Below are 19,257 nucleotides of genomic sequence, written 5' to 3' on the forward strand. Positions count from 1 at the left end.
TTGTACTATTCTTTAAAATTTCTATTCTCTCGTCTTTATTGAAACAAATCACTTTACAGAATTTGGAACGCTTCACTAATGTGAGTTTATTGATTTAAATTTGTGCATTCAAGTTTTGAGTAAAGTTGAGTTAACATTACATGTAAACTATTATCGTTGTTTCATCATTTTGGCAAGTTTTGTGAAATCAATGAATTTCGAAGACGATGTTAAGCATTCTGAAATGGGTTTTCGTATCGACCTGAGGATAAAAAATTGGATAGAGTTAGAGAGAGGGTGCATGATATATCGGAAAATAAACGTGCCAATAAACGGAATTTATTGACACTATATTAAAATAGAGTGAGCATCGATCTTCTTTATTACGTACTTTTCATATAGCTATCGAAAGTAAAATAAGTCGATTGATATACCATGGGTGACTCAATAATCTTCGTATAAATGGATGAAAGTATATGTTTCCTGTTGCCTGTATTTTTGCAACGATATAAATTTTAAGAGTGTAGGAAAAGGAAACAGAAAAATTCAGACGTATTTAGATAATAAGTTTCGGTGAAAATAATTAGATTACGTGTTCTCGCGTCAACCACGTAAAAATACGATTATTTAGCCTTCTTGTTTACTAAGTTCATTTACAATTCAAATTCTGCTTCTAAGATATCAGCATACTAAGTTACGAATATATCAACGAAAACGATAAATATTTAAATATATGTAAACAGAGCGGTAAGAAGCTCTTCTTGTTAAATGGACATAAATCGTCGCTGAAATCGCGACGCGATGTCCCATATGAGGAATCTGTCGGCAAAAGCTTTCGCAATGATTTGCAATATCGCCAGGATATGCTCTCGAATGTTTTTACGAGGCATCAGTCGGCCGTAGGGGCAACGAACGCCGAGTAGGTTCTATTAGAACGTATGATATACCTCTCCTCATGCTGAGATAGCCGTTTCGCGAGGTCGTGTCTGAATAATTAAAGAACAAAATGAAGCTGCTCGGGGTTCTTTAAATGACGAACCTTCTTGTGGTAGCTAACGACTCGGCCGGAAGAAATCGGAAAAAGATAGAGCAGCGTTACAGCTATAATTGGTCCTCACTTTGAAGATCAAAGACTTCGCTCATATAGCCGACCGTGCGTAATTACACTATAGTGTTCTTCGTTGTGAGCTTGATTACACATTTTTACAAAGATTCGAAAAGAATTCTACTACGTTGAACATCGACGCTGGTTCGCTTGGAAAATGAAGCACAATTTGAGAACAAATTTCACTATTGAGAATTCAATGTTGATAATTCGTTTGTTTATTGTGCGAGTGTGAAAGTTCATGAATTGATAAGACTGCGTGAAAGAAGGAAGACAAAGTGCGAGACTCGTGGGAGACCATGAGGGATACGTGTGAAAATAGGATTTCTTGCAAGAACTTGGATAGGTAAGTATCTTTATCGAATTACAAATGAGCGAAAAAAACGAATTTTTTATGATTAATAGTTATTGTAAAGCAGATACTTTCCAGAAGTATGAGGTTGCTAAAGGATAGAATATTATTAGAATATTATATAGAGCAAAATCCTTAAAAGAAGTTAATTGTTCCTTACGAAATCTAAACGAAAAATATCTTTAAAAACTGCACATTGTTTTGGAAGGAAATCTAGAAAATAATAGGAAAATGAGTGACGCAACTATTTGCACGTAACTGTAATCGTGAAATTTCTCTGGCTGGTGTGACTCGATTGCAACAGAGTGACCATACAGAAGGTTACGAGTGCATAACGATCGCGGAATGCGACACAAGAAGCGCGCGCGACCGCGCGTTATGTAGCAACCGGTTTGAAATAACTCGCGCAACTCTAGGTCGCTCTAAAATAAAGAAAGCACGAGGTTTCGCTTTGCATGTCAATGAAACGGCGCGGTTGTTCCCGCGGAACGGCAACAAGATAAATTACATCGTAGCAAGAAAACATCAAATGCGATATGGGGACTGGGCATATATACAGGAGTTAATAGAAGAGCGCGTAGAGTAACAAGTTACAAGGAATATGTATTACGCGGTCGTTTTGTTACGTTAATTTTGCGCAAACGTCACCTGTGTTCCTCGAAGAAAACGCTCTGCAGTAAATTAATTAATTAATAGCATCGGCCGTTATTGTTCGCTGCGTGTCGGAATTTTTTCTTGTCTTTCGATTCTTTGATAGAATTGAAAACTGTGGTAGTTTGAAACAAAATAAAAGGAGAATGGTCAAAAGCTACTATATTTGTAGCCTTTTAGGCTAAAATTCTTGTAAGACATCGTTCTATAATCGCCAAGGTACAACCAACATTTTACCGAAGAAACGTTATCAGAAGAAAAGAAGGATGAAATATGATAATAATTCTTCATATTCAATATATTCCATCTTGATTTAGAATACAAATTATAGTGATAATTAGAAATATACCTATTTCATGGAACATTTATATCGTACTAGCTTACTTTACTTCGTCGCGTTTCATTGTTGCCGATTAACAATTTGCGCTAAATGTCTTTACATACAACCTACATATATGAATATCGACTTTCCTTTACCAAACGTTTGAATTTTTGCATTTCGTGGATTCATTTAGAAGTTACGATCATCCGAAATCGAAAGGTTCCAATTCGCTTTTCGACACATCGTCAAGTTCAACATTTCTTACAATTTTCCAATCACATTTGCCATAATTGTACTTTCATGATACCTTAGATGCCTTGATAGGATTTTGGGTACCTGAAGATGTACAAATTTAGCGCTCATCATGCAGAAATGTTAAACCTCAAGGTCCAAACAGCTTTTGTAACCTGCAATTCAAAATGTTTCTATAAAACGAATACCATCACGAGTGGGACTATATCAATCGATCTCGCCATTTAGAACAATGATCCTCATATCAAAGTGGTTCAGACTTTCCGCGACTAAAACGTGAAAACTGCGACGAGTCTCACCGTGATGAAAAACAGAGCGTGTAACCACGAGCTTCGTTTCACGTCTCTGAGAAGCATAAAATTTATTATCGCTCTGCTCGTCGAACGTTATTGATGGCGTCGACTAAAGTTAAAGCAGCATCCTCCTGGCTTATCCGGCGAAGTTGCTTATTGAACGGATGCATTAGCGTCAAATCGTGCGTAAACGATCGTCGCTTTCTATCGAGTAATTATAGATAATGTGGTATTTCGCTTGCTGCTCTCCTTTTAAGAAACTTCGTTTTTCTTTCGTGCTAAAAAAAGGCCGGGTAATGGAGAAAGGATAATTAGAAAAAAGTTTATCCATGTATCGGTCGTAAATAGCCAGAGCGTTGTGTTAACACTTTGTCGATGGGGCAAAATTGATTCATAGCGCACCTTCGACAACCTGTTATTGTATAGAGTTACTCGTTGGTTAAATTGAAAATATGTAGAATATCTGTGCAGATAGATAATCGTATAAAAGATAAAGTTTAACGTAGATTGAAAATAGAATTTATTTTAAGGCAGTTTGCTCGTGCAGGAATTTTTAAAACAGTTCTTTTCTTCTTTAATTTGTGCTTTTCGATGGAATCGTAGATAGTACACAATTTATTGTTCTACATAGTTACTTGCTACTGTATTGAAAACGTGTAGAACGTCTATGAGATTGAAGGCAGCTACAGAAGATGGAAGCATCATAGTAAAATGTACTTCAAGTGAGTATCTCGTGTAGAACTTTACAAAGAATTTATAAAAGCTGCGAAAATATTTTCTGCGATATTTGGTTAACTTTCTCGTTCCCACAGTAGCTGTATATAGGCAAAATGTTTTGAAATTATAAAATTAAACGTTACTCTTATTAGAAGATGTTCGTGGAACTATAAATAAGTTTCATTTCCTAAATAATCCCTACACATTTTTAAATATCAAAATCTTCGTATGAGTTGCTTATTTGTCATATAAGTAACAAATAGAAAAATTACTGACAGTAATTTGTGACTGTGAGATAACTTGAAAACGAAGGAATTAAAATATTACATTCGTCCGATGACAGCAGACCAAGCACTATCAAATGCGTGAAACTAAAACTGATGTGTTCTCCAAAAAAGCGAACATTATTTACGTTTAAACAAAATCAAGGACGACGCAAAGATTTTTATCGCGAAAGGAACACGATAAAACATTCTTCCTGCATCTTTCATTAAAGCATTCAAAAGAAACAGGCACAACCTTTACCGGTGGTAATACTTCGATATGAGCGAAACAAAGATGATAGAAAATAAGGGGAACCAGCGAAGGCAATTCTGCGATTTCCGGCGGGGGTGAGAGTCGGCCTGTTATTGAAATAGTTTCGTCGACGGTATTACGCCGGTTGCCGAGCTAGTTTTCGTTCTCCTGTAGAAGGTAAATATTACCAAGCCGGGTCAAAGAACCAACCATGTATTTCTCGGATATCGAATGCGTTACGTCCACGACTGGAAACTTCGTTCACGAAATTAGTTCCGCGGTTAGTTTTCGAATGCGTTCTCACCGTTTCGTAGAAAATTGGATTCTCGCTAATTTCCTGGACAAAATTCGATTCGCGGGATCGTTACGGTATCGAGGTGCTTTCTCGAGTACGGCGGACGAATTTAAATTTTAAAACAGCACCTGGTGTAACGAGAAAGGGTGCGCGATCAGAGAGCCGTGCAACAGAGATTCTAAATGGAGATCGAACGTTAATATAGAAGCAGAGCGTACAGCCGAGCCCTGATTTTCTTTCCAAAGAAGATCGATGTAATATCGTAATTACCTCGCCGCTCTATAGGACATTCGATTATGCGCGTAAACCCCGTAGCTGACAGCTAATGTCAATGATAAACGATTCCGGCCTTGGTTGGCAATGTCGATACCGCTAAGAATATATTTCGAAGCGTAAGATCGATCTTATACGATTATCAGACAATGTTTACAAAACTAAAAGGGCTAGAAGAACGTAAAGTAAGACAAATTAAGGCTCGTGGTTTTTGACGTATTAATTTGAATCTTGAGAATAGTATAATACGATCGATTCAAGAATTCAACATATTTTTCTTTATATCGTTTTATTTATCTTATCAAAACGTATCTACTATACAATTTACTTTACAGATTTATTTACTTACATAATGGAAACAGAATTTTTTTAAATTGGATTTTTCTCTTTTATATCTCTCTCCTCATATTTCTTTTCGAATAACTAAATCAGATAGTTTCTAATACATACAAACTCTTTATAGCTTTCTAATCTAAAAAAAAAGACACACATTGGAAATAAATAATTTTTCACGTAACAAGCGACAGTTGAAGGACTCAGAGACCTTATTATCGATACTTTCGTGCCGACACGAACGGAATAAACAAGTCAGCAGCAGGAGAAAAGCCGAAGCATGGAAAATCCCATCGATTCGTCTCCCTCCTGTAAAACTTTCCAACTTTTCAACCGTTGGTACGAGTAGCTCCGACGCAACCACCATGAACACGCATTTCCTACCAGACCACCTTGCCGTTTTTCCACAAGCTACTTCCGATTCCTCGTTCAATATGCGATCGACACACGCGCGTTACACAATCAAACTTTCACGATCATGCGAAAATGGCAAGAATACGAGAAAAACTAACGCGAATCCTCTGGCGTCTCGTCACGGGAACGTATTAGAAGAGTGGAAATTCTTGGACGTGAAATACGCGAAAGGAGAATTTAATTCATAAATTAAACACTTAAAATCAATAATAATTTATGTGTTTTTCCGCTCGACAGTAGTTCGTATTCTTCTATAAATATTCAGATATTTATTATAAAAATTGCATGGAAATAAATCGTGAAATATGTAAATACCAACGTCAAATGAACGCTATATTTACCGATGTAGATTGCAATATCTACTTAAACTTACAAACTTTGCAACCCTCGAACAAAATACTTGTCTATAAATTCATTCGATTCTATTACCACATTTGGTAAAAGCCGAATAAATCAAATGGCTTCGAAATAAATTTTAAAAACAGTCGCGTATGCAAATACATCGAAAGATTTATTTCGTGAAAAATAGTCCAGGACTTTTTCTTGCAATATATCTATTATATCTTGCAATGAGCTCAATTCTTCTTCAAGTAAAAAAGCACATTTTCTTTGCGCAATATTCTACTCGCTGAGACTTTGACCCACTTTCACAGATTCAAAATATCTACCCCAAAATGTCCGAGACAATTTCTGTGAAATTTACCCTCATGTAACTAACATTACGAATAAGCACTCAAATGTGCACCCATCCGATAGAAGCTGGAAAGTCTTCCGGTTTGATCGGCGATATACATACATTTTCAGCAGCTTGCTGAAGAAACAGATGCGGAAGGGACAGGAAAGAAGAAGGGTGAGTGTTTCGGAGCGTCTACGACGCCACGACGTCTCATTGTTATGTAACCGTAGTCACCCTCTACGAGGAAGATCGTTTCTATCTCATCCCTCTCATTTTCCTTTTTACGATGTCGGGTTCGGCCTGCGTATTCATCGCCGAAGTGCTTCTCACCTTTAGGTTTCTCCATGGCACACCCTTAGGTTCAGAGAAATGTATAGTCGGTGAAAGAAACGTAGTAAGAAGGTAAAATCAGTTAGATGTTAGGCACTAAAGTTGATAAAATTCGAAGCTTGAGCAAGTGAAGATTGTACTATAAAACTGCAATTTCGTCCGCTTATGAGAGCGCAAATTTAGAATTTTTTCCTTTCATCTAAAAAACCGAACAAGCAATAGCAATCATTATAGTGCGGATTTTTATGCATTTTCATAGCAAATAATAAGAAAGAATGTGTAAAATACTTCAAACATATGTCGTGTTTGTTGATATTACTTTGCTAGGTGAAACAATTTTCTACGAATGTTCCACTTTTTTAATTATATTCTCAAAGATGTGAATTTTCATAAAATCCTTCAGTCTGATTATCATATGAACAAATGATTTATATCGATAGTGACAAATACGTAGTAGACGTGTGTGTAATTATTTGTATGATGTATGGTGTTAAATAGTGTAAGTAATTAAAGGGTAAGGATATTATACTTGATTAACACTAAAACTAGCACACCAGTCAAATCGACTGGGGTTACAATTTTATTTTAAAATTCCTATTTCATGTTATATCTTCTTTCCGCAATGATGTAATGATTTTCGCAACGATAACAAAAAGAATAATATAATGAATTTTATTTTGTTTTTTATGTATTCAAACTGAAAATAATTTTGTATCCAGGCTACTTATACCAATAGCAGCCAAATGACTGGTATTTGTTAAAATGTAAAGGGGTCCTACAATTTGTTTATCGAACTCCAATCAACCAGTTTTCTCGTTTCGTACAACTTGCCACACGTTTTTCAAATTTTTACCGCGTATCCTTCAATATGACGATATCAGTTATCAGGAAAATTGCGGATCGATCGCTGGATCGCTAGATGCTAACACTAGAAATACCACAGCAGTCAAAGCGACTGGTTCTACAATTTTATAAATGTGCCAGCCCTCGTTCAGGGATCCCAAATGAATTAATAATAGCAAAAATGTACTACATAACATGGAATTGCTTCTGTAATAAATCAATAATATTACGTATTTTTAAAGACCGGCTTCGTGTTAACTATCGGTAGTTCTAGTGTTAAAGATACGTAATTTCTAAATTGTTACTGAATGTTAGAATCAAATGAAATTGAAAGAGAATAAATAGTAAGGATATGTCACGGTGTATACAATTTTTATCGCATGGCATAGAGGATTAATTTTTACTGATACTGCAATTGTTATTGAACCAGAGTAGACAGAGATTTAATAGCGTAAAGTTTTAATGAAACATTGTAAACAGTAAAGTTTTAATGAAACAGCTTCTACAGCCAACAAGAAGAACGTAGGACCCTTAGATCGTCGATTTAATACAAACTTTACACACTGATAAATTTCGTCAGATTGTTTACAAAAATTCCATCAAAGTGTCTAGTACTCAATATTTTACGAATTATTCGTAATAAAAAATCTCATTGCGTTCAACTACGCTTCAATTGAAATATCGAAAAAGTGGCAGCACGATGCGGAGGTAATTAGTTCACCTTGTGCGCTCGAAAGGAACGTTTAGCTCCTTATACTCAGTAATTACTTTATTCAACGTATAAATGTAATTGCTTGATTCAACAGAGATGTCTGTACAGTTCCAGGTACAGCTATATCAATGGCTATCGTCGTTAACCGTCTTCATTCTCTTATATACCTTGAGCAATTTACCACCCGATCACGTTTTTCTTCCTGAAGAAACAAGAATTTTCTTCAGTTTGAAGCAAATAAAAAGAATCGTTAACAAGTGATTTCTCCTTTTAATTTTATACTAAAATTTTGTTCAACGCTTTGGGGTCTACTATTGTCTACTATTAGCCATCGATTTTCATTTTTATACAGATACTGTATCCCATTTTGATTCCAAAGTTACAAACCTCTTCCTTTTTAATAAAATTTTCGAAAATCGTAGATTCATCTGAAGGTTGATATTCGCTGGTTTCAGTTTATCTAAATTCTGTTATACTGGCGAAAAAAATCGGGTTACAGAGGCTTAATATATTTAATAATAAACTGGCCAAAATGGTAAAAAACGAGAGCTTTAAATTATTCAGAGAAGTACACCGCTTGAGATTAAATAGAAATTAACAATAACGAATTTTATTTTGACTCTTCCCACATTTTCTTTGGCTGTATTATTCGTGTTCGTTCAATGAAAGTTAATTCTTAGCAAACAAAAAAAAAAAAAAAAGGTTGAAACATGTAAATTCTTTTCCTTGGAATTAAAACGGGATTAAAACAAAAATGGCCTAAAAATCTGAAAATTGGATTGGTCTGTGATATTTCTACATCTCTCACAAACTACAGGTACGTCGAACAGAGAGGATGTGGTGATTTCCTTGTTATCACGTGGCGCAGCTAAAAACGCCGCGGAAACCTGAAAATGTTTGTCCTTTAAAGTGGCTCTTCCGGCGCCTTTCGCGTCGAGGTAAATATAAAGTAGGCCGGGCATTGCAAGCCGTGTTTCTAGTGGAAGTTCGCTTTCGTACACCAAATAGCAGCCAGTCCCCGAGCCCGATGCCGTGGAAAATTGTGCCTGGTTCGCGGTTTCCGTCACCAAAATAGGAATTCGATGTAATGCTTTGAAATGTTCGGAACACCAATCGAAGCTTCCGCAGAGATTTTTCGACAAGTATGGACCATGGTAAAAACGAAAAATTCGATCATCTACATGTATGAAATTGTTAAAAGAAATATAAGAAATGATTATACTGGCTGTACAATAATTTCATTACACATAACATTTATAAATGCATAAGTATAAATTTGAAATTCTATTACTGTACATTAATATTAAGTTATTGATACTTATTAAAATTCGAAAAATACCGTTTCTGTTATGCAATAAATAAGATTATAGCAGCAGGATATAGTATATCAGAAGCGAAAATTAAAAAGTTTGGAAGAAAAGAACGAAACAAATCAAGATAAGAGATATATAGATAGATAAAAAGTTTCGAGAGAGTGGTTTTATTGAAAAGTTTCATGATGTATTAAAAGTTGCGACGCTCTTTTTACAGCCGTGAATAGTTGGGAATGATAATTACGTAGGATGCATAAGGGCGGCGACTTCTGCCAACGAGTCGTCTTGTTCGAATTTTTGAAGGTTATAGAAAGCATTATTCCTCGGTCATGATTCAATCGATGACCTAAATGCTTCGCGTGGGTCGTCGCCAAGTCAATGCAGAATAGAATACTTCTCGTTCGAATAAAGTGACTCTTCTCAATTCCTATGCATCGTACATACGTCGTACAACGTGGTTTGCGTGGTTTCTTATTTGTCAATCAACGCTTCCAGTTACTTGTATTTGTTGATCAAAGCTTTGAGTACATTTCAGGAAATATGAAAAACTTAAAAAGAAAACTAATATCATAGGAGCAAAATAAAATTGGTTAAAATATAGATATTTCTGGTTCATAAGTTTAGACGAATCTTCAAACGAAATCTTTAATGATACAATTCTCAATCTCTTAGATATAATCCTTTCTTTATTATTATTTTTATTATATCTCAATATGTATTGCATATTCTCTAATAAATTGTTCCATTTGAAATATGAAAATAAATTGTATCGTATGTATATTTGGAATAATTCGAATCAATCCATTTTAAACAATTTTCAATAATTATATTCTTTGATAAGAATAATACCTTCGATCGACTCGTCAGTGGATTAAAATGATCCAACCGATCTTTCCGTTCTAAGGATAAAAGGATAAAGGACAATTGCAACATTGTCTTCCAATCAATACCCACAGAAACTAAATGAGATTCCATCTCTTTTAAGATCTAAAAAGTATCAGATTATTAAAAAAATTTTTAATTGATGGCAAGGACATTATTTAATAAATCAGTAAGCTAGATCGTCTCATTTTTATATCGTAATCAAGATCCTTGAGATAACAACGTAATGGACATTCGCATCAGAAATTCCGAAATGCGATACTGCATTATACATTTCCGTACATTTATATACATTTCCAGCGATAACCAGCTTTCCGTTTTATTTGATCCTTTATGCACATCACGTATTTTTGCGTTGGCAAGCTCGATGTACAGCGGAGCTGCCTCTATAAACGGGGATTCCATTTTATGGTTTCTCGATTACCCCATCTCCCATTTATTCGACGTACCTACGTATTAAGAAATAGGTAACGATGGGACGTCGTTACACCGATCAATGGTGTTATGTATATCCTTGCCTGTATTTATAAGTGTCTATAATAAGCGCCAAGAATAACATTAATACTGTAAATATGCTTACAAGGAGCCATGTGTCGAATAATAATTTAATAACGGGTAAACATTATTTTCGTACAAATTCCTTTCCAACTATATATAACGTTTACGTGTGTAGCTAAACTTGAAATATTAATATAAATATTTTAAAAAGATAAGATAAAGAACCGTGATGAAATAAATAGATTACAAGTAAATAAATTAAAATATTAATAATGATCGTTGCTGATATTAAGATAAAGCGACAATAACATGATATAAAATGACACATGGATATGTAGGTATAATAGTTCACTCATACCGCATAAAATATAATTTTTAATTCCGTCACGACACGACGCATTTTGTATAAATAATCACGATCGATTGCTGGCAGTTAGCGGAAAGATTTGATAAATTCATTCGTTCGATGAATTAATTTGCGACGCGCGTATCTCTATGTCGCAAGTGGTTGCAGCGATCAATGCAATCAGATTAATGGATTTACACGGTCGGCGAGCACAAAACATTTTGGATATTTTTTAACAATCAGATCGCAACGTCCCGCCGTCGTTAATGGAATGCAGGAAATGGAATTGTTCCGAAAGGTAGAACTTCCTTTTTTCATCCTGTCGCAAATTAAAAAAAACAGATTGTCAGTATTCCCGATCCGGTTGACAAATCGGCGTTTCTGACAATGCAATGTAAAATAATCGAATCCTCAGTTGTTATTCTGCTTTATATCGAATCTGCTGGCATCGAAAGCACGAAATCGACGACGCTATATGATATTATGTAAAACGATACGTTCTTTTGTAGTAGCGCTTCTCGTACGATGCGTGGACAATCATTTGCCAATAAATTGTTTGGAAGAGATCGTATCGCATACAAAGAAATAAATGTGAAATATTGTTCATAAAATAAGCGAGAATTGCCAAAATAACACGAGCAATACAAGAAAGATAGGAAATTGCAAATCTATTTTTATAAAAGTCTATGCAATATATATAAATAACACAATTAAAAGAAAGTATATTATTTAATGACAACAGATTATTCTCACTAGTCACACTAGTATGTTCTTCACATTTAAGAAACTTTTAAAATTTCGTTTGCTTCATTTGGTACAGAGACAAGAACGAGCAATTCGATTGAAATCTCATTAATTTCAATTTCATAATCAAGGGATAAAATCTTGCTAACAAAACCTGATGGAAAACTTGATGAAAAATTACATACCATCTTTGAAAGGCCCGAATCGCAACAAGCTCATCTCATCAAGCACCGGCGATGTTCCACGATGTAGCGACAATAGATCAACGAGTATCCCGAAACAATTCACCGGTATTCACCGGTACTGGAACAGGCTGGCGAAAACAAGGTTCATGATGACGCGATCGAACTGTATGCGGCGTCATGCGAAGTAATAAGGCCGGGCCGAAAGGTTCCCCGTTAAGTCGTTCCTCATCGTCGCGATACCGTTCGTCACTTTCCACACGGAAGTTCTTTGTTCAATCAATGGCCCGTTTCACCGAGTCCTGTTGAATATTCACGAAACGATCCCACGAAGACTAGCAGCGGCATGGATTTGCATGCAGCGATTTTATTGCGCGTCGTGTACTCGCGAGCCGACGACGGGTCGACCTGGACTATCTCTAAAGCTGCGTTTCAAGCAATAAGGCCGAGAGAGAGGTAAGGACGTCTCGCAGAAGAAGATTTTATCGAAGGTCTCCGAGTCGATCGATGAACATACTCTTTCATCCAGCCCAGGTTCGAGAGCAACATCGAGACGCCTCTTCAGATTCTACGATTCGCCTGACTCATAGGACAAAGAGAAATCTTTTTCACGAGTCGCTGCGCCAGTAAACGACCGCCTGTCCTTTGTTTCCTCGCGTTCGATCGTCGTCTCGTGACAAACCATGCGGTTTCACACGTGAGCACTTTTAATCGCCAGACGTTCGACGGTCAGCTGAAATGGCCTGGAACCAGAGTTTCGGTGCAATCAATCTAGTTGTACCACAGAGGTGACCAGTTAATCAGTGTTTCGCCTGTGTTGTCTCCGAGTCGCAGACTTCGTGAACTGGTTAATGAGCAGTCCACACGTGAAAAACACATTCGTTACCGCGATACGAGGGTAGGAACAGTATTTAAACAAGCTTCTTTAATCAACGATAGCTCGTACGAACTCAATTTAGAACGCGATTAGTAATTAATCAACCAACCACCACATTACGATCTCCGTGCGTGTCTACTTTCACACTGTCAGTCTATTACACTATGAATGTTACCTTACACTATATAAGCCAGGAGAAATTGAAAGATTAGAACTTTTCTCTTATTGGTAGCAGATATGATTTCCCTGTTTGTTTTCCTCGACGATGCACTTGAACCGTATCGCGTGACGATACATCTTCCATCGATTCACGGAGTACAGCTAATCCAATATATTTAACTAACGCAGCATGATATCGCAAATTGTCCACCGCAAGTGTAATCACACCTCGGAGACCGATGTTTCGCGTTATTACGTCAATTTAATGTACTTAGCAGTCTCTCGATTTAATCACTCCACGTTGATTATTCTACGTTTTCGACGAAACGACGCTACGTCTTTTAGACGGAAACAGTCGTTGAGCGTCGCTCTTTGTCTTATCTGTCTTTTAACCTTTACGTTCACTTTTTCGCATCACTGTGTTGTCACCAATCTTTCATATGGTCACGAAAGAAAGCTTCGCATAAAAGGAATCTTCGATAAATAATTCAATTAAAGAGATTCGACAAAATTGATCAAAAACATCTAAACATACGTGACAGTGAAAAATATGGAAAAATGAAGATAGAAGAATACGAAGAGTCTGAAGGTTGACGAAGTCGATGAGCAATAGCGAACGATCCATTGACTACGACATCGAGAAGAGGCGTCGCGCCATTAACTAGCGTAACTCGTGGAAGAATGTCGAGTGGCAAAACCACGTACGGCCGTCTTCGTCAACGGTATCCGGTGCACTGGAGCTCGACCTGGTCGAGCTGTTTACATCGTGCAAGAACGTGGCCACCACACCTTGCCGGGCTTCCGTCACTTCAATTATACCAACACACCGGAGCCATCGTGAACTATCCGCTTCACACAACGATAGGAAAGCACCTTTGTGGCCAACAGAGCGGCACTTGATTGGCAGTGAGCGCGCGACATGGTGTGTCGTGCTCGTACCAAGCTGAGAATAGACTGGTATCGATGCACAATCTATAGGGACTGAACTGACGCAAATAGGCTTGGTACTTGCAGACTATCGCGGGGAGGAAGGTCATGGGATCTCGATCGTGCTGATCGATCCAACCGAGACATTTCATCGCGTGTCCATACGAATTTCATATCGTTTTCATGAGATTTCGTATCATTTCGCAATTAACGAAATGGAAGGATTGCGTACACTGGCTGACGAAAATATTCAAAGACTTACTATAGAACATATTATGTGGAATATACAAGATGTCCCGTTGTTTAGTGTACAAACTTTGCCAGTGTATTGCGTAGGTAAAAATGAAACTAAAATCTCTATTAAGAAGTTCTAACGAAATATGAAACTTGTGTCTAACTTGATGTCGATGTGTTATTGAATTTATTGTAGGTCGAAATCCCTGACAATTTCGTCTAATTTCTTCACATACCAATATAATAGAACTATGTATAAAAACCGTAAACATATGCGAGTGTCTTATATCAACACGTATCACGAACATTATCTTGTCTAATTTTGTATTAAACTAAAATAAAGAGTATTGATATATATGTCTGACACATTTCATGTTTTCGTCATAACTTTCTAACGAAGCATTTATAGACTTTCCGCTACATTATATTTTCATCTTATCTTTAGCTACGGAACACGTTGGCAAAATATTTGTACACCAAACTGCGAGACACTTTGTATATAAATATATTATGTGCGTTGAAGGGAACTTTCTGAAATTTTATTAACGCTACAATGAGACTATGTTGATGACGCTTTTACGAAGAATCACGTAATTTCTTAAAAGTGTATAACTGTAGATCTGGAAAATTAAGACCACGATCATATTGGAAATGCTGAAGTTGTCACGAAGAAAAGAGGGCTTTAAGAGACTGCTTATTGAGCAAGATTCAATTGGTTCGTCAACGCCTGATCCCAAAATATTGCAACTTCTTCAGTACTATGCCGGTTCAGAACATGTTTTCTTCTTTCACATGGGCTGACATCAAATTAGAAATGACATATTTTATCTGTTACTTTAATACAGGGAATTCAACGTATTAGATATTGTCGTATTCGGTGTGTGTGTGTTTAATAATAATTCTGACTGGGACAACGTGTGAAAAAATAGTTAGTTGTGGGGACTTTTTTTAAACCGAATTACTCATCGATCGATTTACAACCGAAGAATTAAATTAAAAAGTGGAGGTTGAACTACCAACGATTGAACTAATAACTCGTAGGATCATTTGAAATTGACGGAATTGTTTATTATAACGACATTAGCGAATTAAACCGATGACATAAATTTCACTGTCGTAAACACAACACATACCGCTTGTAACTCATTCTGTGTCAGAGGAAACCGGTTCCTGTGGGTATTCTTAGGTTCAAACGTAATGCAATATTCTTTAAATGCACGGTGAATCGTGAAATTATGCAAATGTCATGCATGTTCCCCGTAACTGTTTCAGTTTCAGCAAGTAACGCGCGATAATTGCACATCTTAGCTGTTCAAATTAATTGCGACAAAAGCTCGGTGGTACAGGAACTGTGGCACTTTCGAAATTAATTCATAATCGCATCGTGTCTAATAACGCTTTATTTGTCATACTAAACGCGTTGCATAGCTGAACACACCTGTAATACGTAATTACTAATCAATTTTAATGCGCGCCTCTTCCGTCCATAATACGACAGAGGCAGATAACAATAGAAATCAGTTCGTGTTTGAATTGATATAGAATATCAAATACGATTCCTCGATAATTATATATCTGCCACAATCGATTTATATTAATTAATTGTTGGAATTTTACAAAAATAAGATATTGAAAAATATCAATCAATTAAAATGTCAAGTACATATCTGGTATCGTAACATCGTTGATAAATAATGTTCGAAATAAACAAACACATCAACTCTCCTTAGCTATTATAATATTATAAATAGTTGAATGTCGTCGTAGTTAGCGATAAACATGACAAATATTTCAATTAGAGCATTATTATCAGTTTTGCACACTTCTTACGCACATGAGTGACGAATACATTGGACCAACATGTTTAACGTGTTATACAAGCTTTACTTAAACGCGTAAATTTTATTTATGCACAGACTTAAAACGCAAAACGTATTGCATTCTCGAGTGAGGAAAAGTGAACGGACTTTCCTATAAGAATAACCAGGATGTCTTTAAATAGTAATTCAAACAATCAAATTACCTTCTTACGAACAGAACGAAGAAACAGGGAAATGTTCACTTAAAACGTTAATAGCCTCGATAAAACAGAACTTTATTTTTTATGTAAAATTGTGTTTTTAGAATGTTTGGAAATTACTACTTAAAAGATAAGAATTTTACTGTTTCGGTATCAAAATTTGCAAACTCTCCTCATTTATTTGAAAATTCTGACAAGGAAAACTAAATTACCGGAAGGAAAATGTTTGGAAAAAGATGTTGACTAGTTTGAAATTTTCCCTCATTTATGATTCCACGAAAAATGAGACATTCTAGACTGATAAGATCCTAGTTACTAGAAGTTGAAAAACAAGGCTTTATGTGTCAGTTTCCTTGAACTAATAATGTTTGCAGTATTTCGTTGTGGCATATTTGCATCGCGTGCAAGATATGCAAAAGTGAGAATCCGACCAGAAAATCCACCTTTGCCTGCAAGTGTACGCAAACATCTTCCAGAGGCAAATTAGAATATTTCGTCTGGTTCAAGACAGAACTTCGAATTCTCTGTTAATTCTAGAAAATTAGTAGCTCTTCCGATTAAAACGAAAAATGAGGAAAATGTATGTATAAAGATTTAAAGCGAAAAAATAACGAGGAAATTATGCCCACGTTGGAAACCAGGCTTGAAACTAACTACACAAGATCCGTGAAGTCGATGAAAGGGTATTAGAGGTCAAAGTACTCGGAGACTCCTTCGAATCCCTGAAGTGATCAGAAAATCGTAGAGCAGCTTCTTTCACGAAACGTAATCGGACTCGAAGTCAAAGACGTACGAGTAAGAAGATATTCCTTTCTTTTATACAGCGAGTAAGAAGAGCGAAGAAAAGAGAAACTGCTATAGACTGTACGAGTAGGAGAAATTATGGAGGCGCTGACAATGGGCTAGTTTAGGGAGAATCGAGCTAGCATCTATAGCTGATAGACACGCGAGTAGATTTATCGTGCGACGTAATCTCTTCGTTTTTTTCTTTACCCTGAAACGCGCGTGATCGCGTTCCTTGATAATGATGTGCATGGATCCGCTTTTGAGTTAAGTATGAACACTCTAGGAATATGGAGACCTTTGTGCACCACACAACGCTTCGTTGTATCGATCCGTGAAGATTCATAAAGCTTTTGCGCATTACAAAGGTACGATATTACCATTTCTCATGGCACTTTGATCTTTGTATCTACTATTTGTATCTGTATCTCTTTTAACCCTTTCACTCCGGGTGCCGCTTATAGGCGGCGCCCGCGAGATGACCTGTGGGTACAAGCGTCGTTTATAGGCGACATCCACGAACTGATCTGTCACCGTTTAGTGACAGTACTTCGGCGGACTGGACTGCCGAAGCGAAAGGGTTAATAACTCTCATGAAATCTTCGAAATTAAGTTTTTAGGATTTTTTCACTTCTCTTTACTTAGATAGCTCATACAACATATTGGTTTGACAACTAAGTGATTGCGGGTTTGTCATTAGGTGATATTGACAAAATCCGCAATCACTTAAAATTTGCAAACTCCTCATTTATTTGAAAATTCTGACAAGGAAAACTGAATTACCGGAAGGAAAATGTTTGGGAAAAGATGTTGACTGGTTTTAAATTTTCCTTCATTTATGATTCCATGAAAAACGAGACATTCTAGACTGATAAGATCCTAGTTACTAGAAGTTGAAAAACAAGGCTTTATGTGTCAGTTTCCTTGAACTAATAATGTTTGCATGCAATATTTCGTTGTTTGCATGGATCATGCATCGCATGATTTTGTCATTAGGTGGTATTGACAAAATCCGCAATCGCTTAGTTGTCAACCCAATAATATAATAAAATCGTTGGCAGTAGTCCCGAAATGTTTCGAACAGCGACTACAATAACGAAAAATACATCTAAGATGATGTGATTTTGTAACTTGAGTCTCGAGAAAGAGAATTTGCAATATGAATAATGGCAATTACTCACGTCGCAATCCAATAAGAAGAAATAAATTTCAGGTTAAATTATATTGTAATTTTCTTGAAAGAAGAATCTAATCAACCCAAAACATAGTTTCACTGTTATACATTTTGCAATGTTTGTTCATTTTATATCTTGTTGAATAAAGTTCGGTGATTATGTAGAGGTGAGTTGAACGAGAATATATATAGGCAGGTCAAATTTGTAGAACGAGATACGAATGTGTGCCAAGGGCAATAATCTTTGCAATGTATCAGCCAACTATCCGGCACAATAGCGGCTCTCACGATGATTACGCTAGCCCAGCCCACGGACATCATTGGATCAAATAACACGTGTGTTCAGCACGACAACTGCCGCGTCGAGTAATTTCTGACGGCGACGTGGATCGACGGAAACTAAATACGCTACGTAATTCGGGATAATTACTGCACAATGCTTGCCGATGTTTCTGTACGGATACATAATGGATCCGTTGTTTCCCGGCCAATTATTTCGCTAACCGGGCTAATCGGATCACCAATAATTTTGGATTGTTTTTGTAGGATGAGTAAACTGGGTGAACAACGTCAAATTTCTTTGAAATTTTAGCACAGTTTTATCGCTTTGAAACATTTCGGATACGTTTCACGTATGTTCGACGAATATCTTAAAGATCTTTAGTTCCTCAATGATCGTTATAATTTGTTTACTTTAGAATTCTTTTTATCCGCCTTGTCTAGCTTTTTGAATTTTTTTCTACCATTTTCGTATACTTTCTTCGATCTTCTTTGTATTTCTATTCACTTTTTGCTATTACTTTTTACACTTTTATACACCTATTTACTTTTTGTATTTATGTTTTTTTATTCCTTCTCTCTACGTTGCGTTTTTCAAAACCTGCGGTAGTTTTCCGATACCCCGTTTAAAAAATATTTTCGTTGGATGTAGGATACTACTGCGCGAGAACTCGAATTGATTGGAACTATTGTTTTATCTATTTCAGCAAGGCTATCTTTCCTATCTTTCACTTTTTTTTTTTTTTTTGAAAAACTTCCATTGCTAACCAAAAAAT

At 36.3% G+C, this 19,257-nt stretch overlaps 1 protein-coding gene across 3 annotated transcripts in view; it reads right to left on the minus strand.

Moving 5' to 3' along the window:
- Positions 1-19,257, minus strand: part of LOC139985593 (phosphatase and actin regulator 2) — a 389,376-nt gene that overhangs the window by 332,943 nt on the left and 37,176 nt on the right. Inside the window, exon 1 of one of the 3 annotated variants that reach the window (XM_072000145.2) lies at positions 12,032-13,963. The exons of the other annotated variants lie outside the window; for them this stretch is intronic. Coding sequence (XP_071856246.1) covers positions 12,032-12,065 — 34 coding nt within the window. The 5' untranslated portion in view covers positions 12,066-13,963. Of the gene's footprint in view, positions 1-12,031; positions 13,964-19,257 lie in introns of those variants that run through there. 3 annotated transcript variants of the gene reach the window in all.

The sequence above is a fragment of the Bombus fervidus genome, chromosome 3 (assembly GCF_041682495.2).
Source record: "Bombus fervidus isolate BK054 chromosome 3, iyBomFerv1, whole genome shotgun sequence".
Classification (NCBI taxonomy): Eukaryota; Metazoa; Arthropoda; class Insecta; order Hymenoptera; family Apidae; genus Bombus; species Bombus fervidus.